General features: G+C 48.8%; 1 protein-coding gene across 1 annotated transcript in view; it reads right to left on the bottom strand.

Annotated features, from left to right (window-relative positions):
* HDAC4 (histone deacetylase 4) overlaps positions 1-18,880 on the bottom strand; it is a gene marked incomplete at its 5' end in the record, with an annotated part of 200,178 nt that overhangs the window by 42,979 nt on the left and 138,319 nt on the right. The window contains 3 exons of the mRNA XM_084265228.1: positions 5,192-5,325; positions 12,109-12,295; positions 14,930-15,187. Coding sequence (XP_084121354.1) covers positions 5,192-5,325; positions 12,109-12,295; positions 14,930-15,187 — 579 coding nt within the window. The remainder of the gene's footprint in view (positions 1-5,191; positions 5,326-12,108; positions 12,296-14,929; positions 15,188-18,880) is intronic.

The raw sequence follows: 18,880 nt of genomic DNA, 5'->3' as shown, positions 1-18,880 counted from the left end.
GCCCTGCCTGCGGCAGCGGGGTTGGAACTCTGTGATCCTTGGGGTTCCTTCCAACCCATGCTATTCTATGATTCTATAATCATCAAGTCAAACCATTCCTGTTCTAAGCTAGACCACATCCCTCAGTACCTCATCAACCCTTTTTTAAAACATCTCCAGGGAAGGTGACTCAGCCCCTCCCTGGGCAGCCTGTGCCAGGCCCTGACAACTCTTTCAGGGAAGAGCTTTTCCCTCACATCTGATCTGACCCTGCCCTGGCACAGCTTGAGGCCATTTTTCCTTGTCCCATCTCCTGTCTACTGGCTGAAGAGACCATCGCCCACCTCTTTACAACCTCCTATCAATAGTACCCCATCCCTTCCCTGTGATACCTGTAATCAAATGGACACAAGGAGGAGATGGATTTCCTTCTGTGGTGCAAGTAAATCATGCTCAAGGAAACAGCTATTACATACTGAACCAAATATACATCACAAACATTTCAACAAGCCTTGGTTAGAAAGAATGATGCTTGAGATGCTTTTGCACCTCTCTCATCTCCAGGCTCACCCGGCACAAGCTTTGTCCTCAGCATTACCACAAAGACACCAAGAAAATGAATTAAATCCCACACCCCCAAAGTAAAGTTGGAGAATAAAATGTTTTCCTCACTTCTGTTTCCAGACCCCTCATGACCTGTATCTCAGCCAATGGCTCAGCCTACCGTCCATGCTCCTAATTTGAGCAGTTCTCTGCTTTCTAAAGAGCTCTTAAGTCATGGTACTCTTGGAGGTTTGTGGTGTCTACACTGTGGTGTCTCTCTGTATTACTGCCCCTCGTGCCTAACACCCTTCTTGGCTGCTAAATCCCAGCTTTTCAGTGCAGGAGCTGCTGCCTAAACTCCCATGAACTAGTTGGTTCTCTACCTCACTTCCTTTGGGTTTCCCTTGGCACAAAACCTGACCTTCAGAGCATCACGCTACCTCTCATCTCCCAGTGCTTTACATTCACACATACTTCTGCATTCTTCATCCATCTCCTCAGAGCCAGCTTTTCCTATGCACTTTGAACAAAGTCTGCATTTCATTCACCCTTTCACACCACAGTGTTCTAACAGGAGAGAGTACGAACCTTGACAGACCACCAGCCAGATCTTGTCCCAACCACAACCCCCAAAAAGCCACAGAAATCCACAAAAACAGCTATAAGGCTTCTCTCCAGAGACTGACTTCTCAGGTACCATCACCACCATTGACTCCTGCACACCTTCAGTGCTTTGCAATGGGAAGCCTTGGGCATGGAGTGCTTCTCTTGAGGCTTCACCGCCTGGACCCAATGCTGTGCCGGCAAAGCTGCAGACATGGCTCTGCTCTTACAGACAGCCCAGCCCAGGGTCAGCCCTCCGGAGCCACAACTAACCTTCAGCTAACAGTCCTCATGCTTCAAACAACACAGGATTGCTGCCAAGATGCGTGTGGAGATGGATGCTGGTTGAGGAACTCATTCTCCCCCACCCCAGTGGAGCAGCCCAGGGATTTGGTTACAGCTGAAACACACAGCAAACCCTATCCATTTCCTCCAGCTTTCTGTGGAGGCTGGGGGGATTACTCTACACCGTGATTGCGGGTTTTTGTTCAGGGGGCACAGTCTTTTCTTGAGATTGCCTCAATTAGTATAATTGTTGCTTTTAAATTCGGAATGTACACCAGAGTAATTGCCATATTTTATATAGCTAACTTAATTAAAGATGCAATATTCTAAACCACAGCTGTCATTAAGTTTGGGACAACTGCTTTCATTCCAAAGGGTCATCTTTGGCGAGGGTTTTGCCTATCACACCACGAATCTAGCACATGTCTTCCCCTCAGCTGGATATAAAACAGGTTTTAGACAACTGTAGCACATGTATATATCTGTATATAGGCCTGTTTCACTGCTGAAAAACGAGAGTGAGAAGCAGGGGGCTAAGCGATGTGGGGTCTTGCCTATTCTAAAAATATTCATGCCCCTTCTGGATCACCTCTATTGCCTCAGAGAGGAATAGCAGGAGCTTGGCACCTAGCAGGTTGTCTAGGAGCCTCTCGGTTGCCTGATGCAGCCAGGTATTCACTTAGCTCCTTTCTGAAATTCCAAAGCAAGCCTCAGTTTGCAGGTATGAGAGAGCTATCCATCTGCAAGCCCTTGGCTGCCTTTGGGGCAACAGAAATGTCAGAACATCATCTGCAGGAGACCAGCGCTGAGAACTCCAAGCATGCACGAGAAAGCAGAGCTGCGATTTCTTTTCAGCACACAGTTGTGGGGGGAACAAGAGCTGTTAAAACTCCTCCTGGAAGAGGATGGGGATCTAGCAGAGTCTTGTCTGATCCCATATGGTGTCTATGGGATTATTTACTAGGCAGGCCTCTGTGTTTTTTATCTGTGCCGAGAGAGCAGAATCGCTCTACCCAACACCCCCACCACAGCAAAGGGCTGCTGAGTAAGAAAGGGGGAACGTGAGGGTAAGGGAATGTCAAAGTTCAAAGTCCTTTTACAAACAGGAGTTGTAAGAAATGGATTAAACTACATACTCTCAGTTTTCACATCAGGCACTTGGACTTACTTAACTGGCTTGTAATGCCTGAGACACAGGACAATGAACCTGCAGTGGTGAAGCCAAACCCAAGCGTGCACAGATTTGTCTGCCAGCAAAGCCTGCTAAAGGAAAGCACCAACCCAGAAGAAAACAGGAACTCAGCAAAAAACTAAGCCTGTCAAACTTCTGAGTGCAGTAACCCAGGGGTTGCTGCTGCCGTGCTGCAGACCCATGCCTGATTCCCAAAGTATTCCCTTCTTTCTGAGGGCCTGGCAGACTGCTACGCAGGCAGAGCACTTAGGAGCTGTTAAAGGCTGTAGCTGCATAGCAGGCTGTGGTGGCAATCAGTGCCACTGTCCCCACATAACGAGTTCTGCTCATCCCACATTAGGACATTTCGCACAGCACGCACACTACTGCAGGTGGGGCTGGAGGGCACAGCTCATGTTGCCTGTGGCAGAGCTCCAGGCAGGACAGCAAGGATTTCAAAAGGGCATTTAATAATGTAATTATTAAGATATATTAATTACATTAATAGTATCATTATTACAAGTAACCGCAGTTATTAGGCCAGCTTCCAAAATTCCTTCTCAATCAGCTCTAATGTGTCCTTCAGAATGAAAGTTCCTACATGTTAAGCCCACAGCATTCCTGTCCTTGCCCTAAGGTGATGTGTCCATCATCCCAGGTGACAGCTACAGCTCACCCACATGCTCCAACCTTGTACAAGTGATCACTTGTTAAAAGCTGTCCCCATGCCACCTAAGAGGACTTGATGTGAGGGTAGTCTTCACTGCAGGAAACCCCTCTGTTGGTCGGTCACCCAGCTGAGGAGCTTCAGAAAAGCTCTGAAGGGCAGAGATGTGGCTTTGCAATGCAGAAAAGAATTTTATCTGTCAAGGAGAGTGGAAAGTGAATGGCTGGCTCCAGAAACTCCCCCATCCAGAAGAGAGGAGCGAACTGTGCTGGTAAAGAGGAGATGGAGACATAGGGAAAGCTTGTACCCATCAAGCACACAGCAGCGGGGTTGGAACTAAATCATCTTTGACATCCCTTCCAACCCAAAGCATTCTGTGATTCTGTGAAAGTTAAGACAAAGAAGGGAACTTTAATGGAGGTCTGGGCAGGAGTAAAGACGGTGGGGATAGGGAAAGTTAGTCAGAGAGAGGAGCAAGTACAATCAGAGCGGCTGGTTCCCCTGAAGCAGCATGTCAGACCTTGAGGAAAGCCATCAGAGAACAAGAAAAGGGAATCCAGGCCTGAAGCTAACATTGTGTATTCACTGTTTTCCAGAGGAGTCAAAATGAGGTTGAATTTCACCAGTGGTCAGAAGGGAAACACAGGTGGAAAGAAGGTAAGCACCAAGAACAACCCCAGTGGTGAGAGCAACCGAAAATACCCCAGTAAGGAAGGTGCCTGTTACCTGGGATCATACACTGAAGCACCTCACATGGTAGCGAATGCCTGTAGCCCAAATCTAGGCAAAAAGGTAATCAGCACCGCATGACGTCACTCCTGCTCCTCCACAGAGAAGCACGGCAGCAGCAGGGCACTTGCCTCAGTTTTTCGGTCCCAAAGAATCATTCCAAACTCCAATTCCATGGATCTCCACAGACAGACACAGGTTTGAAGCTCTTCCTTGCTGTCCTGAGAGATAAGCAAGGGTAGGCCGGGGAAGGCGAGGCCATGCCGATGCTGCCACCATGTGGAATGTCTCCTCTGATAGTTCACAAAGCACTTCTAGCCAGATGCTGACATAACTCGAATACCCTGTGTGAGATTCGGCCTCACGGACGCTCAAAGAACCAGCAAGCACTCTGCCATTTATTTATCATCACTGCTATCAGTAATGCCTAATAATTATTACTCACTGTTATGAATCATTAGTCTTTTTGTTTCAGTATCTAGGCTTTTACCTTAGTTTGCCTTCCCCTTAAAACATGTATGTCCAATGCAATCAATGCAGCCTCTCGTGATGGGACAGCGCGTGGCTACGTCCTCCTGCCCTCGTTCTTTCACCATACCTTCACTGGAGGCTGACCATTCCTTATCAAAACATTATTAAACCACACCAACATACACTTGCTGGCTCCTCTTGTTACAATCAGAGTCCTAACAAATAACACAGGTTATTTCACGTCCTGCCCTTTGGTGGCTTCAAATTCCAGCGCTCCGCAGGGACGCCCAGTTCACAGGGAACAGGATTGACAGACACACAGGCACAGGAGCACAAGCAGCTCCAGCACGACATCAGGCAAGGACATTCTCCACTGTTTCACCAAGTTTCTAACCGCTGTCACAGCCCAACGACATCAGTCACTAGAAAAGCACTCCTGAGGGACCCACACACGCAAAGGCATGAGCAGTCACCTTAGGTACAGATGAAATGTAGGCCACCTATGGCAAACCACATCCAACAGCTGGAGCTATAAATGTCTCCAGCCAGAAGGCAGCATAAAGTTTGCACATCCAGCAATCAACAGCACAAGCTACAGGTTTGGTACAGACGCTATCATCCAGCCCACAGATCAGCCCCCCCAAAGGCTCATAATCCAGCAGCCGAATGGGCCAGACAAACCCCAATTCCCCCTTCTCCCAGGCACACCACCTCATCTCCCCCTTCACTTGTATTTTTATTACCTCACACTTGCCACGGAGACCCGTCTCCTGGAGCCGGGACCAGATGCTCTGGATCCTCCCCGCATGCTCTGGGTGGCTGTTGGTGTTTCCACAGGTACACTGGTGCTTCAGCATCAAGGTGTCATACACGAGGCCTGTGGCAGAGGTTACAGAATTGCTCTGTTAACAAGTGTAAAATAATTCTGACAGAGACAGAAGGGAAAAAAAACCCAAGTTCTTTTTTATTCTTTACTACAGCGCTTGACATACAACCGACCCGTTCTACAAAAAGGCGGTGCGTGCTTTACCAGGAGCTCCACGAAATGGAAATCCAAGGGGCTGCTCTGAGACAGCACCAGGTCCCTTCCTCTGGAAATCCCCAATGGATAGGGAAAAGAAATTAAGGAAGGGACATCTCTACAGGCTGAAGTTGTCAGAGTGACAGGCGGTCACTGGAAGCATCGGTGGGAGCACCGAGGAGGTGCTGGTGATTGTCGCTCTTCCCTGGGTAGTTTTATAATTGCTGCTAAGGTGACACTATGGCTTGGGATTAAAAGCCAGGAGGAGCAAGTCATTAGCAGGCCCTTTCCTCCAGAAAGCAGTTTGTGCTGAGGTCTTTGCATCTACATTATTTGACAACATGCTAATTAAGGCTGTTAGCACACATGTGGGCATCTGTGTTCAGCAGGATCTGTAGGTATTCAGCAGTGCTGTTTCATGGGAAGGAGGGGGTCAGGTGGCTAAATCCCCTTGCCTTACCAAGTATTTATGGCATGAAACCAGACTCTGAGCACGGCCATGGACACAGAGCCCGGAGCTGAGCGCTGTGCCGCTGCACGCACCAAAGCTTGGCTCGAGTTGCAATCACACCTTTTCACTGAGTGTAGGCATGTTCTGCCGCTGAAAAATTTGGCTTTCCCCTCTGAGGCAAACCCTGGTGTTGACATTTTCAGGGATTCAGCCTCAGGGAAGGTATCTGGCAGCTCCTTTGCTGTAAGTGAGTGCAAAAAACCCCTCAACAAACCCAACAAAACCCAAACCACACTCAGTTCTAGGAAGAGAACAGAGCACCCGTTAATTGACTGCCTTTGGGTTAGCCAAAGTTCACTGAACTAAGATCCTGCGAGGTCTCCCAGGTTGGATTCAGAGCACCAAACCTCATCAGGAGCTGCAGGACTGAGGAAGGCACTGTAAATGCCACCCGTGAAGCAGCTGCAGCCCAATGGTAAGGCTGTCTGTCCATGAGAAGTCCTCGGTCTGAGCTCACTCAACCAGCACAAGGCCAGCAGTAACCTCACCTCTGAGGTTAATTTATTTCTGAAGGAAAAACTCATCTTCAGGGGGCATGAGTTTGGTTAGGCACTGGAACGGGTTGCCCAGGGAGGTGGTGGAGTCACCATCCCTCGGGGTGTTTAAGGTTGGATGAGGTACTTAGGAACACAGGTTAGTAAGGTGGTAGGGGAGGAACGGTTCGACCAGATGATCTTTGGAGATCTTTTCCAACCTGAATGATTCTATGATGCATTTTGACAAAGTATTTGGGGACTGCACTAGGTTTGGTTAAATTGTTGCTATTAAGCAAAAGAAAGTGGTTTTGTCTTTCCCAACTTCCAGACATACCTACAGGGACCACAACTAAGCTTTATCAACTTGAAACCAAAAGGTGCATGTGTACCAACCCCACATATATATTCACCGTCCCCAACCAGCCTTGAATTTAAAGAAAAAGAGGTACAAGCAGCAAGCCATACATCTGATGGCCACTGACCTGCCTGGGTGCAATGCTTGCTCACTTCAGCCCATGGGCATGCTGGAGCCAGCGTCATGCTGGGACTGCACCCTCTGAGACCAAGGAGTGACAGACGGCACATTGGAGGCATTCAGGTGATAGCCAAAGAGAAGGGCAAGGGGACACACTGCGCGGAGCACGGGCAAGGGAGCGCATCCGAGGATTCGCTAATGGAAATGGAAGAAGCAGCAGTACTTCATTCGTAAAGTATGCTCCAACCTGGAGATAAACCTGAGGGCAATTCATACCGTATCTTCATGAGTTTGAGGCAAAAAATAAAGTGTTTCCAAGGGGTGTATTTTAAGCAGCCTTTTCTTGCCTTCTGCATACACAGGTAATACTGTGCTTAATGCTGCCGATCTAACACATCTTTTGGGAGGAGGGCACAACCTGCCAGTGAATGGTACTGATGGCACAACAAAGCTGGAAAGGGTCTAAGCCTGCTTAAATAGTTGATATGTAAATTTGAGTTGCAACTTGCTTTTCAAAGGCTGTTTCCTCAGTCAGGGAGGTGGTTGAGTCACCTTCCCTGGGTGTGTTTAAAAAAAGGGTAGATGAGGTGCTCAGGGATATGGTTTAGCATAGGATGGTAATGGTTGGACTTGATGATCTTAAAGGTCTTTTCCAACCTTGTGACTCTGTGATTCCTCCAAGTCTTTAAGTTTTAAACAGTAATCCCTGGAAAGGGATGAGGACACAGTAGGTAAAGCAATGCCCAGACAGATTCAAAATCTGTTTTGTTCTCTATTTTGCACTTGGGTAACCCTAGAGCTTGTAGGGCAGAAGCCAACACAGATTAAACCAAGGACAAATGTAAATGAAAACAGTTTGTGCACTGCCCGTCCAATTCTTCCATTTCTCTTTAATGGAAGCACCTTCTACAGAGCACCAGATCTGCCAGCCACCTCCCAGGTATCTCCCCAGGCCACCCAAGCCAGCACCTCTGCATCCACAGCCACGCCGGGCTAGAAGTCCCATGTGCACACCTACCAGGAGTTTTGGTATCTGAGCCTGTTCAACGGAGGGAGATGAAGGGGTTAAAGAAAAGGTTTCCAGACAAGGGAGAAGCAGGATGGCCACTCATCTCCGTCAGCAGACACTACAGCAGGGCTCGCAGAACTGGGCTGGTCTGTAAGGTTTCTCCTTTCCCAGTGGTTTGATGATATTCCCCAGTGCTCAGCACTGGTGGGGCTGCACCTGGAGCACTGTGCTTGGTTCTGGGCCCCTCACTACAAGAACATCGAGATGCTCGAGCATGGCCAGAGAAGGGCAACCAGGCTGGGGAAGGGTTCAGAAGACAAGTCTGATGAGGGGTGGCTCAGGGAGCTGAGGGTGTTTAGCCTGGAGAAAAGGAGACGGGGGGGAGAGCTCATTGCTCCCTACAGCTACCTAAAAGCGGGTTGTAGCGAGGTGGGGTCAGTCTCTTCTCCCTGGTAGCTGGGGACAGGGCAAGGGGAAGCGGCCTGAAGCTGTGTCAGGGGAAGGTTCAGTCAGGTGTTAGGGAATATTTCTTCACTGAAAGGGCTGTCAGGTATTGGGCCAGGCTGCCCAGGGAGGGGGTTGGGGCACCATCCCTGGAGGGGCTTAAAAGAAAAGGAGATGCTGTACTTGGTGACATGGTCTGGTGTTGGACCTAGTGGGGCTGGATAGACGGCTGGACTTGCTGATCTTGAAGGTCTTTTCCAACCAAAACTGTTCTGTGACTCTATAAAAGTAACATCTCAATGAAGTTCTCCCACACTGTAGTCACACGTCACTTGACACATCCCTGTTTTAAAAACTAAACCCCCGGAAAGAAGGGAACTGTTCCAAGTTCCTTCCTGTGGCTGGGGACACCCGGACGAAGACATACACACATACAAAGGAAAGCCTGGCAATTTAATCTTAATATATGACCCTACATTGGCCATTACAAGTTAAATTAAGTGGTGCTGGAAGCAATACTCTTTAAGACATGAGAACAATCATTTTTGAAGGTCAGCACTAAAGCATAACCAGCGCGCTTTTCTTGGCAGAACAAACATATGATTTGAGGTTCAGATAATTATATTGCTCTGCACAGGAGAGAATAAATGCCTTCATCAGAAATGAAAAATACTTTAATGCAGAGCATCAGAATAATTGGTGGAACCGTTTTTACAGGAGATCAGAGACTGGATAATTGGAGCTATGCAAATTAATGGCCTCACCTGAGAAGCCTTATTCAAGAGCATAGAATGGTGTGTACAGAAGTATTCATTAAAGTCAAGGGGGCTACTTGTGCTAGCGAGGGCAAGTTCAAGGACCAGCTTTCTCTTACCTGCTAGTGGGAAGGAAAATTAAACGTCATGCTTCAGGACATAAAGCTGACTGCTTGAAGAAGTTAGGAAGGGCATTGTTTTTGCTTTCACACAGAGTAATGCATGTGATGTTTGAGAGGTGCATTATGTGGTTCTTTCCCCTATACCTTTGAAGTCTCAGGTACTGGTCACTGATAGAGGCAGGAAAGTAAATTACACATAAAGCCCAGAATTTTCAACTGTCTAGTCCTAACTCTGTCCAGAGAAAGCATGAGCTTTTCCTATGTGTCGTGAACATGAAAGTGATGGACTATGTCTGTTGGATGATGATTGATCTCGTGAGCTGCACTCTCATGTTTAAAGCAGTGATGCTTGGCTTTATGAGCGCTGCTGGAGGAGGCTTGTTTCTTCCAGCCCCCTCACAAACAAATCCAAATCTTAATTTCTCTGAAATCCAGTTCAGGATCAGTCTCCAAAAGCAGTCACTTATCAAACAGACTGCTTTGAAAAATACCCAGGACTTTAATTTCCTGCCTTTCAAAGAATAGCTCAATCCTAGTGATTAAGCTTTAGTACCCACCTCCAAAAGCACACACCATGGACAACCTCAAGAAAACATTAGGGATCTAACTCGCACACACGTGCTCGCCAGCTGCGATGCTCCCCTTTCCCCTCCGCGCCTGCAAGCCCACGGAGCAGCAGGATTGTTTCCTGCTGCTGTTAAACATGTAGGGAGAGTTAATTAAACCTCTTCTGTGAGGTGCAGGACCAGTCTTGCCTGTATCAGTGCCAGTGAATGCCCAACGCTTCTCCTCTTGAGACATTTTATTGCCTTTTTCCTCCTCCCTTTACACAGCACAGATGCAGGGGACTATGTGAGATAGAAGGTAACAGAAGAAACAAGCCCTCGGAGCCTTAACGTGGATAAATGCCATGAAAAGGATGTTTACAGAATCATAAGGTGGGAAAAGACCTTTAAGATCATCAAGTCCAACCATTCCCATCCTAAGACAAACCCTGAGAACCTCATCTACCCCTTTTTAAACACACCCAGGGGTGGGGACTCAGCCCCCTCCCTGGGCAGCCTGTGCCAGGCCCCGACAACTCTTTCAGGGAAGAACTTTTCCCTCACAGCTGAGCTGACCCTGCCCTGGCCCAGCTTGAGCCCATTTCCCCTTGTCCCATCTCCTGTCCCTCGGCTGAAGAGACCATCGCCCACCTCTCTACAACCTCCATTCAAGTAGTTGCAGGTGGAAACAGCTGAACTACTACATTCTTCATATCCCTGCACTGGACTGTGCAGTGTGATATAAAAGTGATATTCCACCTCTTAGTTTACATTACCTTTTTTTGTTGTTTTTCAAACCCTGCCTCCAAGTAAAATAAATAATAACATGCAAAATCTGCATTCTTACTCATACCTGCAACTTTAAATGAAATTCAGAAGCATGTATCTGAGACAAATTTATATCCTCTGGTAGGAAATGTTATTGTAAGTTCGAAGTCTTGAGTATGATTGACAAGGCAACTGAAATACTGGAGAAGGGAAGAAAGGGAATGAACTTCAAGCAGTGCCAGGCTTCCTTGTTTTTAAAGCACCAAGGTTTGGGTCTAAAAGTATTAAATGCTCGAGTTTCATCCCTTTGACTGCTAGCCTGGGGACACCCCTCTTTGCATCCTTGGCAAAAGAGTAGAAACACAGATCGGCTGAAACTGAAGGTTTCCATGTTAACGATGGAGAGAGAGACCTAAAGGGCTGATCTGCACACACCCTGAGGTGCTGCTTGGGCTTTCACCGAGCTGCTGCCACCCACAGCCAAAGAGCAAAGTCCTAGTGAATGTATCACTACCACTATCCCATTGGTGTCCGGAGACACGCCCGAGTCACAGTGCTGGTCGCACTCGTGTGGGTTAAAGAAGAATCAACAGGTGAGCAAAAGAGAAACAAAGTCAGGAGTTGCTCTAAATTGGGTGTTCTTGATTCTCACACCCCCACTCCCCCCACTGCTTCATTTTCCCAGGGCATTTGGGGAAGATGGTAAATCCACCTGATCACCCAACACAGGTTTGGAAAGCTGCACATAAATTAACTTTCACCTCTTCCTGAGCTTCCTGGGTAGGCAGGAAAGATTTTGGTGTAGAAAAAGTTGGTTGACAGGATTCAGGAAGAACAATTGCTTGCTGCCTTTAAGCTTTGTGGGGGAATTCATGCCTTTTTTGCACTTCTGGGTTTCACCAGACAGAGAATAATTTTCCTTCCCGGTGAAGACCCAGCAGGTAAGGAAACACTCTGCAGTCTGTCTGTCTATTGGAGACAACTTGAAATAATCAACTCACCTCATTTTTTCTAACCTACAGGCACGGACTGCTGGGCAGAGATTGTGTTTCAGAAGGAGGGGAGGCTGGCATGGAGACTAGGGTAGATAGTTTATATGGCAGGAGGCTGTGCTGGGACTGGAGACAGTGCAGAAAATATGGCCAACAGACATGGCGCTTGGCGTACTGTCCCTTTCCCCTAGCACCGTGCTCTCCTCCTAGTAGCTAAAGCAGCTTTGGCATGGCATACGCCTTGTTTTCTAGTCTTTCTTTGAATCAAAGTGCTGTGATGTGCTGCTATTGATTTCTGAAGGTTATTTTCTGTCTGGACTGTAGGGTGTCTGTCCTGCTGGGGAAGGGACAAGGAGGACAACAGGGTGCTGGGCGACTGGATCTTATACTTGCTGGAGATGGGATGTTATGGAGTCCCCACACGCAGCTGAGGCGCAGACCCCAAGCAGACAATTTGTAGGGATCGGGCAGAAAAGCACAACATCAGGCAAAATGGTGACCACAGCCCCAATGTTTCTGCCTCTGGTACCCCAAAACCTTACCTGTTGTGAACCTTGGCTTAGTGGGTGGCTCCTGTACAGACATCGGGAAGGTGGCCGAAGCGGGTGAGGACTGTGCACGGGACAGAGGCCGGTGCCCTCCGAAAGACACGGGCATGCCAGCTGCCTCCAGTGACGCCTGGTAGTTTCTCAGCTGGTGAATACGTTGCTGCTCCAACAGGAGGGCTTGCTGCGGGCAAAAGAAGCAGGCAGTTGCTGAAAGTCTGCATGGTGCCTTCAGAAAAGGGTCTGTAAGGTTCGCGGACGCACACACGTGTGGCATGTGAAGATGCATGTGTTTCTAGAGAGGTCAGGCAACCCGTGTGACTGCAGGGTTCGGCTGTAATTCTTCAACTTACTGGGTGGTAACATGAAAAGTTAGGCTGAGATTTTTCAAGGTGTTTGCAGAGGGGTTGTTCTGACCAGCTTCACTCTGCTCTACCCCTAAACTGAAATGCCAAGAAAATAAAGAGGGGGTTTGTAAGGAATGAGCAGTGCTGGAAAATGAGACTAGTTTGAAAACCAGTAGCACTTGTAAGAGCTCCCAGTTCAAACTGCCTGCTTTGGCTGAGCACACCCCCTGTTTCGAGAGAAATTAATTCTATTCTACACTGCATGATTTCTCAAGAGCAGCATCTCACATTGCGAGCTTAGGGCACCGAGATCTCATAGGGCTTCTGTTGCCTACTAATCTTCAGCCTGGTTTGCTGACTAGCCAGCACTTCATGGGATCCCATCACGGTCGTCCTCACAGTTACAGTTGTGTTCAGAGCACTGTGTCAAGATGTAATGGATAAACAGGACAAGAAGGACATGACCAGCTGGAGCAAGTTCAGAGGATACCACGGAGATGATCTGAGGGCTGGCACAATTCTGCTCTGAAGACAGGCTGAGAGTTGGGCTGGTTCGGCCTGGAGAAGGCTTTTGGGAGATGCAGCCTTTCAATACTTGAAGTGGGGGGCTTATAATATGGTGACAGACATTCCAGTAGGACCTGTAGCAACAGGTCAAGGCGGAATAGTTCTAAATTAAAAGAGGGTAGAGAAGGTAGATCCAGAATAGAGACAAGGGACACATTTTTATGATGAGGGTGGTGAGACACTGGCACAGATTGCCCAGAGGTTGGTAGATGCTCAGATCCAGGAAATATTCAAGGTCAGGATGGAAAGGGCTCTGAGCAACCTGAGCCAGTAAAGGTATCCCTCCTCACTTCAGAGGGTTGGACTAGATGGCTTTTAAGCATCCCTGCCAACCTGAATCATCCTATGATTCCATGGATAACCACAGACCTGAACCTGGGGCACCCTGTCAGGGTCATTAGCAGAAGCGGCCTCATCCCACCCCCTTGGGTTGGCCACATCTTCCAACCCCCCTGCCCCCCCATCACTGCAACCGTGTATGTAACAGTGTGATGCACCAGACTGAGGAACGCCGGACTCCAGACAGGAGAGGGACTTTTCAACCAAACCGGTTCTCTCTGCAGCCACACCCCAGGGCCTCTGATGGGAATGGAAGCCTGTCCTAGCCTGCCACACTCCCACCAGAGCCTAACCATCTGCCCATTTCCTCCATTTAGACTTTCTCCTCTTCGAGGCAAAGTAACTGGGAAGGACATCATATTTTTAAGACTCCTCAGGTGTGTCCATGCATTCAGGACTAGGATGGAGGGGCTGCACTTTCAGAGGGATGAAGTACCACCACGGTCCATCATTAGCAGTGGGTTCCATTCCATTTCTTTATTTGCTAAGGCAGCAATGCTCAGATGTGACCATACAAACCACAGAGCTCTTTGCCCGAGCGTGGCTGGTGATGGCACCCATCCTTGAAGGCAGCGCTGTCCTGAAGGTAACGCTGCTCCATCAGGAACCGAAGGTGTCATTCCTGAGCAACAGCACGCAGTGACATTCTGTGACATGCATGTCAGCTTTGCAGTGCTGGGACCATGGCAGCGAGATGCCTGGCAGTGAGATTGGTTGGACAGACCAACCAATTTTCACCTGGTTCCCAGGCACTGCAACTGCACTCCTGACACTAGTCCGCTTGCCCTCACCCAGGGCTGTGGGTTTACTTGGAGAGCTACACCCTGGCATGGCTATGGGAACCTGCTTCCAGCTGCTGATGCCGTGCGGGGGTTGTGTGCGGCTGTAGGTACACTCAGATGCCAAGTGCTAAGGGTTGTAAAGACAGGCAGAGCACTGATGCTTGAAGAGAACCGTAACCATCTCACCTTCATCACCACTACCACAACAGGCAGCTTTGGGAGACAGACATGTAACTGGGAAGCCTGCGCTACGCTGCCCCGTCACTGGGTTTATTACTCGCAATCCCCAAAAGCCTCTGGTGTTTAACCCTCAAAAGCGAGCACAGCTGGGATCTCCAGCTCTGAAGATGGAAGCCCTTTCAACAAACCTCATCCCCTGTTCCCTCATCCAGCCCATCTCTGGGGCAGTCAATTTGTTTTAACCCATCAGACCAAAATAAAGCCCTCCACTGGTACTTAGTGCTCAGAAATGCTGAACATCACACTGACTGTGTTTTGTGCCAGCAATCCAGATCCTCCTCCTCGGGTCTTGTGAGCTGACACAGTGACTGTAGGGAAGGATAGCATCGCTTTTATCTGCTCCAGGGAAGGATGGCACCGCTTTTACCTGCTCTAGGGAAGCATGGCACGGCTTTTACCTGCAGGTTTCAGCACACAGCAAATCCTCAAGAGCTATGTGTCCCAAATTTCTCCCCCTCCTTAAAGCAGTATATGGTGACTACCAGGAACCAAACGATCTTCTACGGAGAGCCAAGTCCCCAGGTTGGGATTTTGTGAGCTCACCTGACGGAAGAGCAGCTCCTGCTCAGCCTGCCTCTGCCCAGACTCAAGCTCTTGCTGTGGCTCTGCTTCCTCCTCATCGCTCTCGATGGGTTCTTGCTTCACTTGCACCATGTTGGCCATCCCCGAGGCCTCCTTTTGGCTTGTGACTCTGTCACCATATGGCTCCTCTAGAAGGGCTTGGTGCTCCCGTAACTCCTCTTCTGTCTCCTCGGGGTGGCTTTCATGCTGGCGAGCTGGTTCGTTGGGTTTTGATATAATCTGAAAACACCCCAGAGGTTAACCGATAAATAAGACTTATTACAGGTAAAGTTCACTCTGTCCTCAAAGAATCAGCTTCATGAGAAGAGCAACGGTAAATTATAGCTTTTATCTTATAAACTAGATCCAAAACAGCCACTCAAGGGAAAGGTCAGGTCACCCTTGGCATTAAGCAATAGGAAAACCTTTGTCCCAACTAATGAAGGCCCCTTCATTTTCCACTTGAGTTCCCCTCTGAAGAAATAAGAGCCTCTTGTGCCTACAGCGTGGACGTAGGATGGATGCTATGCTATTCACAAACCTGCAGAGAAGCAGAACAGCCCTCTGTACATTGGACACAAAGAAGTAAGAAAGCCACAAACCCTCTAAGAGGGTTTCTGCGACCTGGTTTGTCCAGGTTCTTGGATCCCCCCCTGGAATTTGATCTGTAAAGCGAGAGGCTCTCATGAAGTCTCCCCTCAGCCTCCTCTTCTCCAGGCTGAACATCCCCAGCTCGCTCAGCTGTTCCTCATAGGATTTGCCCTCCAACCCCTTCACCAGCCTGGCTGCCTTTCTCTGGACTTGCTCCAGGACCTCAGTGTCCTTCTTATGGTGAGGGCCCCAGAACTGGACACAGTACTCAAGGTGCAGCCTCACCAAGGCCGAGTACAGGGGCACAATCCCCTCCCCAGACCTACTGGCCACAGTGTTTTTGATACAAGCCAGGATGCCATTGGCCTTCCTGGCTACCTGGGCACACTGCTGGCTCATATTCAGCCTGCAATCACTCAACACTCCCACATCCTTTTCTGCCTGACAGCTCTCCAGCCAGTCTCCCCCCAGCCTGTAGCGCTGCTCAGGGTTGTTAAGTCTCATGTGCAGCACTCTACACTTGGCCTTGTTAAAATTCATCCCATTGGTCTCAGCCCATAGGTCCAGTCTGTTCAGATCCCTCTGAAGAGCCTCCCTACCCTTAGGCAGAGGGTCATACAGAAACTGTTGAATGTTGGAAGGTGTCAGGGCAGAGCTTGGATGAGGATGAGGCCATCCGCATGAAAAGCAGCAGTGGCTGGAAAGCTCAGCAAGCTGAACCAAAACATGGTTACTGAACACAGGCAGAAGAAGCATGTTACTCTCTTGAGCCTGAGCCTAAACCTCTCTTCCTAAACGAAGGGAGTGCGGCTCGGCCCTGTAACCTAAGCAAAGCCACGCAGAGCAGACAAAGTCAACAGCAGGATTACTGCCCACAAACAGCACAGCAAGAGGTTGTTAATAGCAGAGGGGCTCAAACAACTGGGGGGTAACACTGCTAAGGACCAGGGTGCAGGACCACAGGGTTCCAGCCCTTTGTGGATTACTGCGTTTCGGATCTCTCTGCTCCTGAGAGGAGCAAGACATGCTTCTTGCCTAGAAGCTTAGGGGCAAGACCCTACGGAAACCACATGGCACCCAGTACAGACTGGGGGTGCAGCCTATCCCTCTTTTTGACAAGAGCCAATATTTTGTACTGACCAACATCTGGCTGATGTTGGTAGGAGGGTTCTGGATCATCTCTGAGAGTCAGCAGTTTCTTCAGAGATGAGATCCACCTGACTAAACAAGGAAAAGTACCTTTGCCAACAGTTGGCCAAGCTGGTAGTGAGAGCTCTAAACTAGAAACACCAGGAGAGGGAGTGGTTCCTCAACAAGACCTAAGGAAGCTGGGGACAGGGTAGGCAGGGAGGCCTGGTCTGGTGGGAGCAGAAAGGACCCGGCAATCAACAGAGCTGAGGTGGTGTCTATTTGAGTGCAGGCATATGAAGGAGAAGGTGATGGCACAACAGCCTGACTGGGAAGCTCTCAAGCCTGTCCTGGGGAACCAGCACATTCGGGTGTCTCTCTCAAATGTCTCCACACTGGTCCACTTGGTGTGTGCACAAGAACAGAAGGATTAGAAATCTGTGCAGTCACAGGGCTACAACCTCCCTGGGACCATGGAGATGTGGTGGGGTAGCTAATAAGTAGTGCTGTGATGGAGGGATACAGGGTTTTTTTAGGAAGGACGGGCCAGGAAGGTGAGGGAGGAACAGCAACTCTGGAGCTCTGTGGCTCAGTGTGTGTCTGGAGGCTACCAAGAGCTGAAATTCCAAGATAAGTGGACAGACCAAGATGAGTGCTGTTGTAGGGGTTAGGCTGCTGTAGACATCCAGGTCAGGAAGAAGCAGTAGATGAAGCCTTCTTCAAATACCTGGAAGAACAATCAGGTTCACAGACTCTGGTCCTCATGGGGAACTTTAATCACCCTGCTACCTGCTGGAAGGAGAAGACAGCAGGGTTCAAGCACAGATGACTAACTCCTGCACAACTAAAAGGGCAAAGCTCCTTCAGCACTGAACATGACAGACCAGTTATCAGAGACTGACTGAGATGAAGATGGGCACGACTTGAGGTGAAACGTGAGTTAGATCTATTCCCGAGACCTTTTCCAGTTTCGGAGTCCAACACAGGAACATGGCATTTCTCTAGCCAAACTATCCTAGATGAACACAGGACAGTTTCTCATCACATTACTGGTTACAGAAAGCAGAGAACACTGAATCTTTGAGGAGACTGGTTTCAAACATGAGATTAATAAGAGTCTTGTGGGAAAGGGCATCTCTCCACAACAGTCATGGAGGCTAAAACCAGAACCAAACATGCCTTCAAGCTTTAGGACAAATCTCCTCATTTCCACACAATGAATCCAGAGTTATCTACCGGTAATGGAAATTCATAGAAATCATACCTGGTAACACAACAAACCCCCATTCCACTCTCTCAGATACATACAGCTGGTCACAACTATAGGAATACACTGGACCAGGCAGCACTACTGTGAAGATCCATCCAGCTTATGTCCTGGGAAGCACAAAGCATGCCCAGTGGAGTGACTGCCCTCTTTTGGGAATGGGACAGTGTAGCAGAAGCTACCAGTCAGGACCCAGCCAGCCTCAGCCCCTCCTGTGCTGGCAACATCTACCATGTAGAGCCCTGCTCCCCCTTGAATGTTGTTTTGGGTGTTTCAGGATAACACTGTGTGTCCCACCGACCACAGGAAAAGAGAAGCCAGGAAGTAAGGCAAGACAACAGACTGGCTTGGCGGTGACCATGCTGTGCAGAAGCCAACTAAAGCTCTCCCTCCTCTTTCTGGATACCAAGGACAAACTCAGGGAAGAAAGAGAAATACTGGAGTGACAACTTTGGTAAGAATTAGAAAAAACAGAAAACCAAAGACTCAGCTCAAAAACATCCCAAAACAGGCATCCAAGAAGCATTGGTCCCGAGTGAAGGATATGGCTGAGAATTGAGAAGTGGAAGGCTGGTGGTGGGAAGTGGATATGCTGGCTGGGATGCTGGAGAGAAAGGAGAGCACTATTAGAGGCACAAGGCAAGAGTGCATCTATGGTGGGAGCAGCCTTATGCATGCAGAGGGGCTCAGAGAAGTAAACATATTGCTCGGGGCTTCTATTAGTCACTCAGGAATGGTAATATAATCCCCATTCTTCTGGCTATCGCTGTGACTCTTCCCCACACGAGGTACCCCTTACAGGGTGGGGAAGACCTAATTCTTAACTTTATAGACTGAAGAGAACCCAAAGGCAGTAAGTAAGGGATAACGGGGAGAGGCCGGCAGGTAGCAGGAATGCTGAATGAGGTGCTCTGGAGATCTTTTCAATACTCTTTATCTCCAAAGTT

The sequence above is a fragment of the Gallinula chloropus genome (assembly GCF_964237585.1).
Source record: "Gallinula chloropus genome assembly, chromosome: 5".
Classification (NCBI taxonomy): domain Eukaryota; kingdom Metazoa; phylum Chordata; class Aves; order Gruiformes; family Rallidae; genus Gallinula; species Gallinula chloropus.
This window is presented reverse-complemented; position numbering and strand designations above follow the sequence as displayed.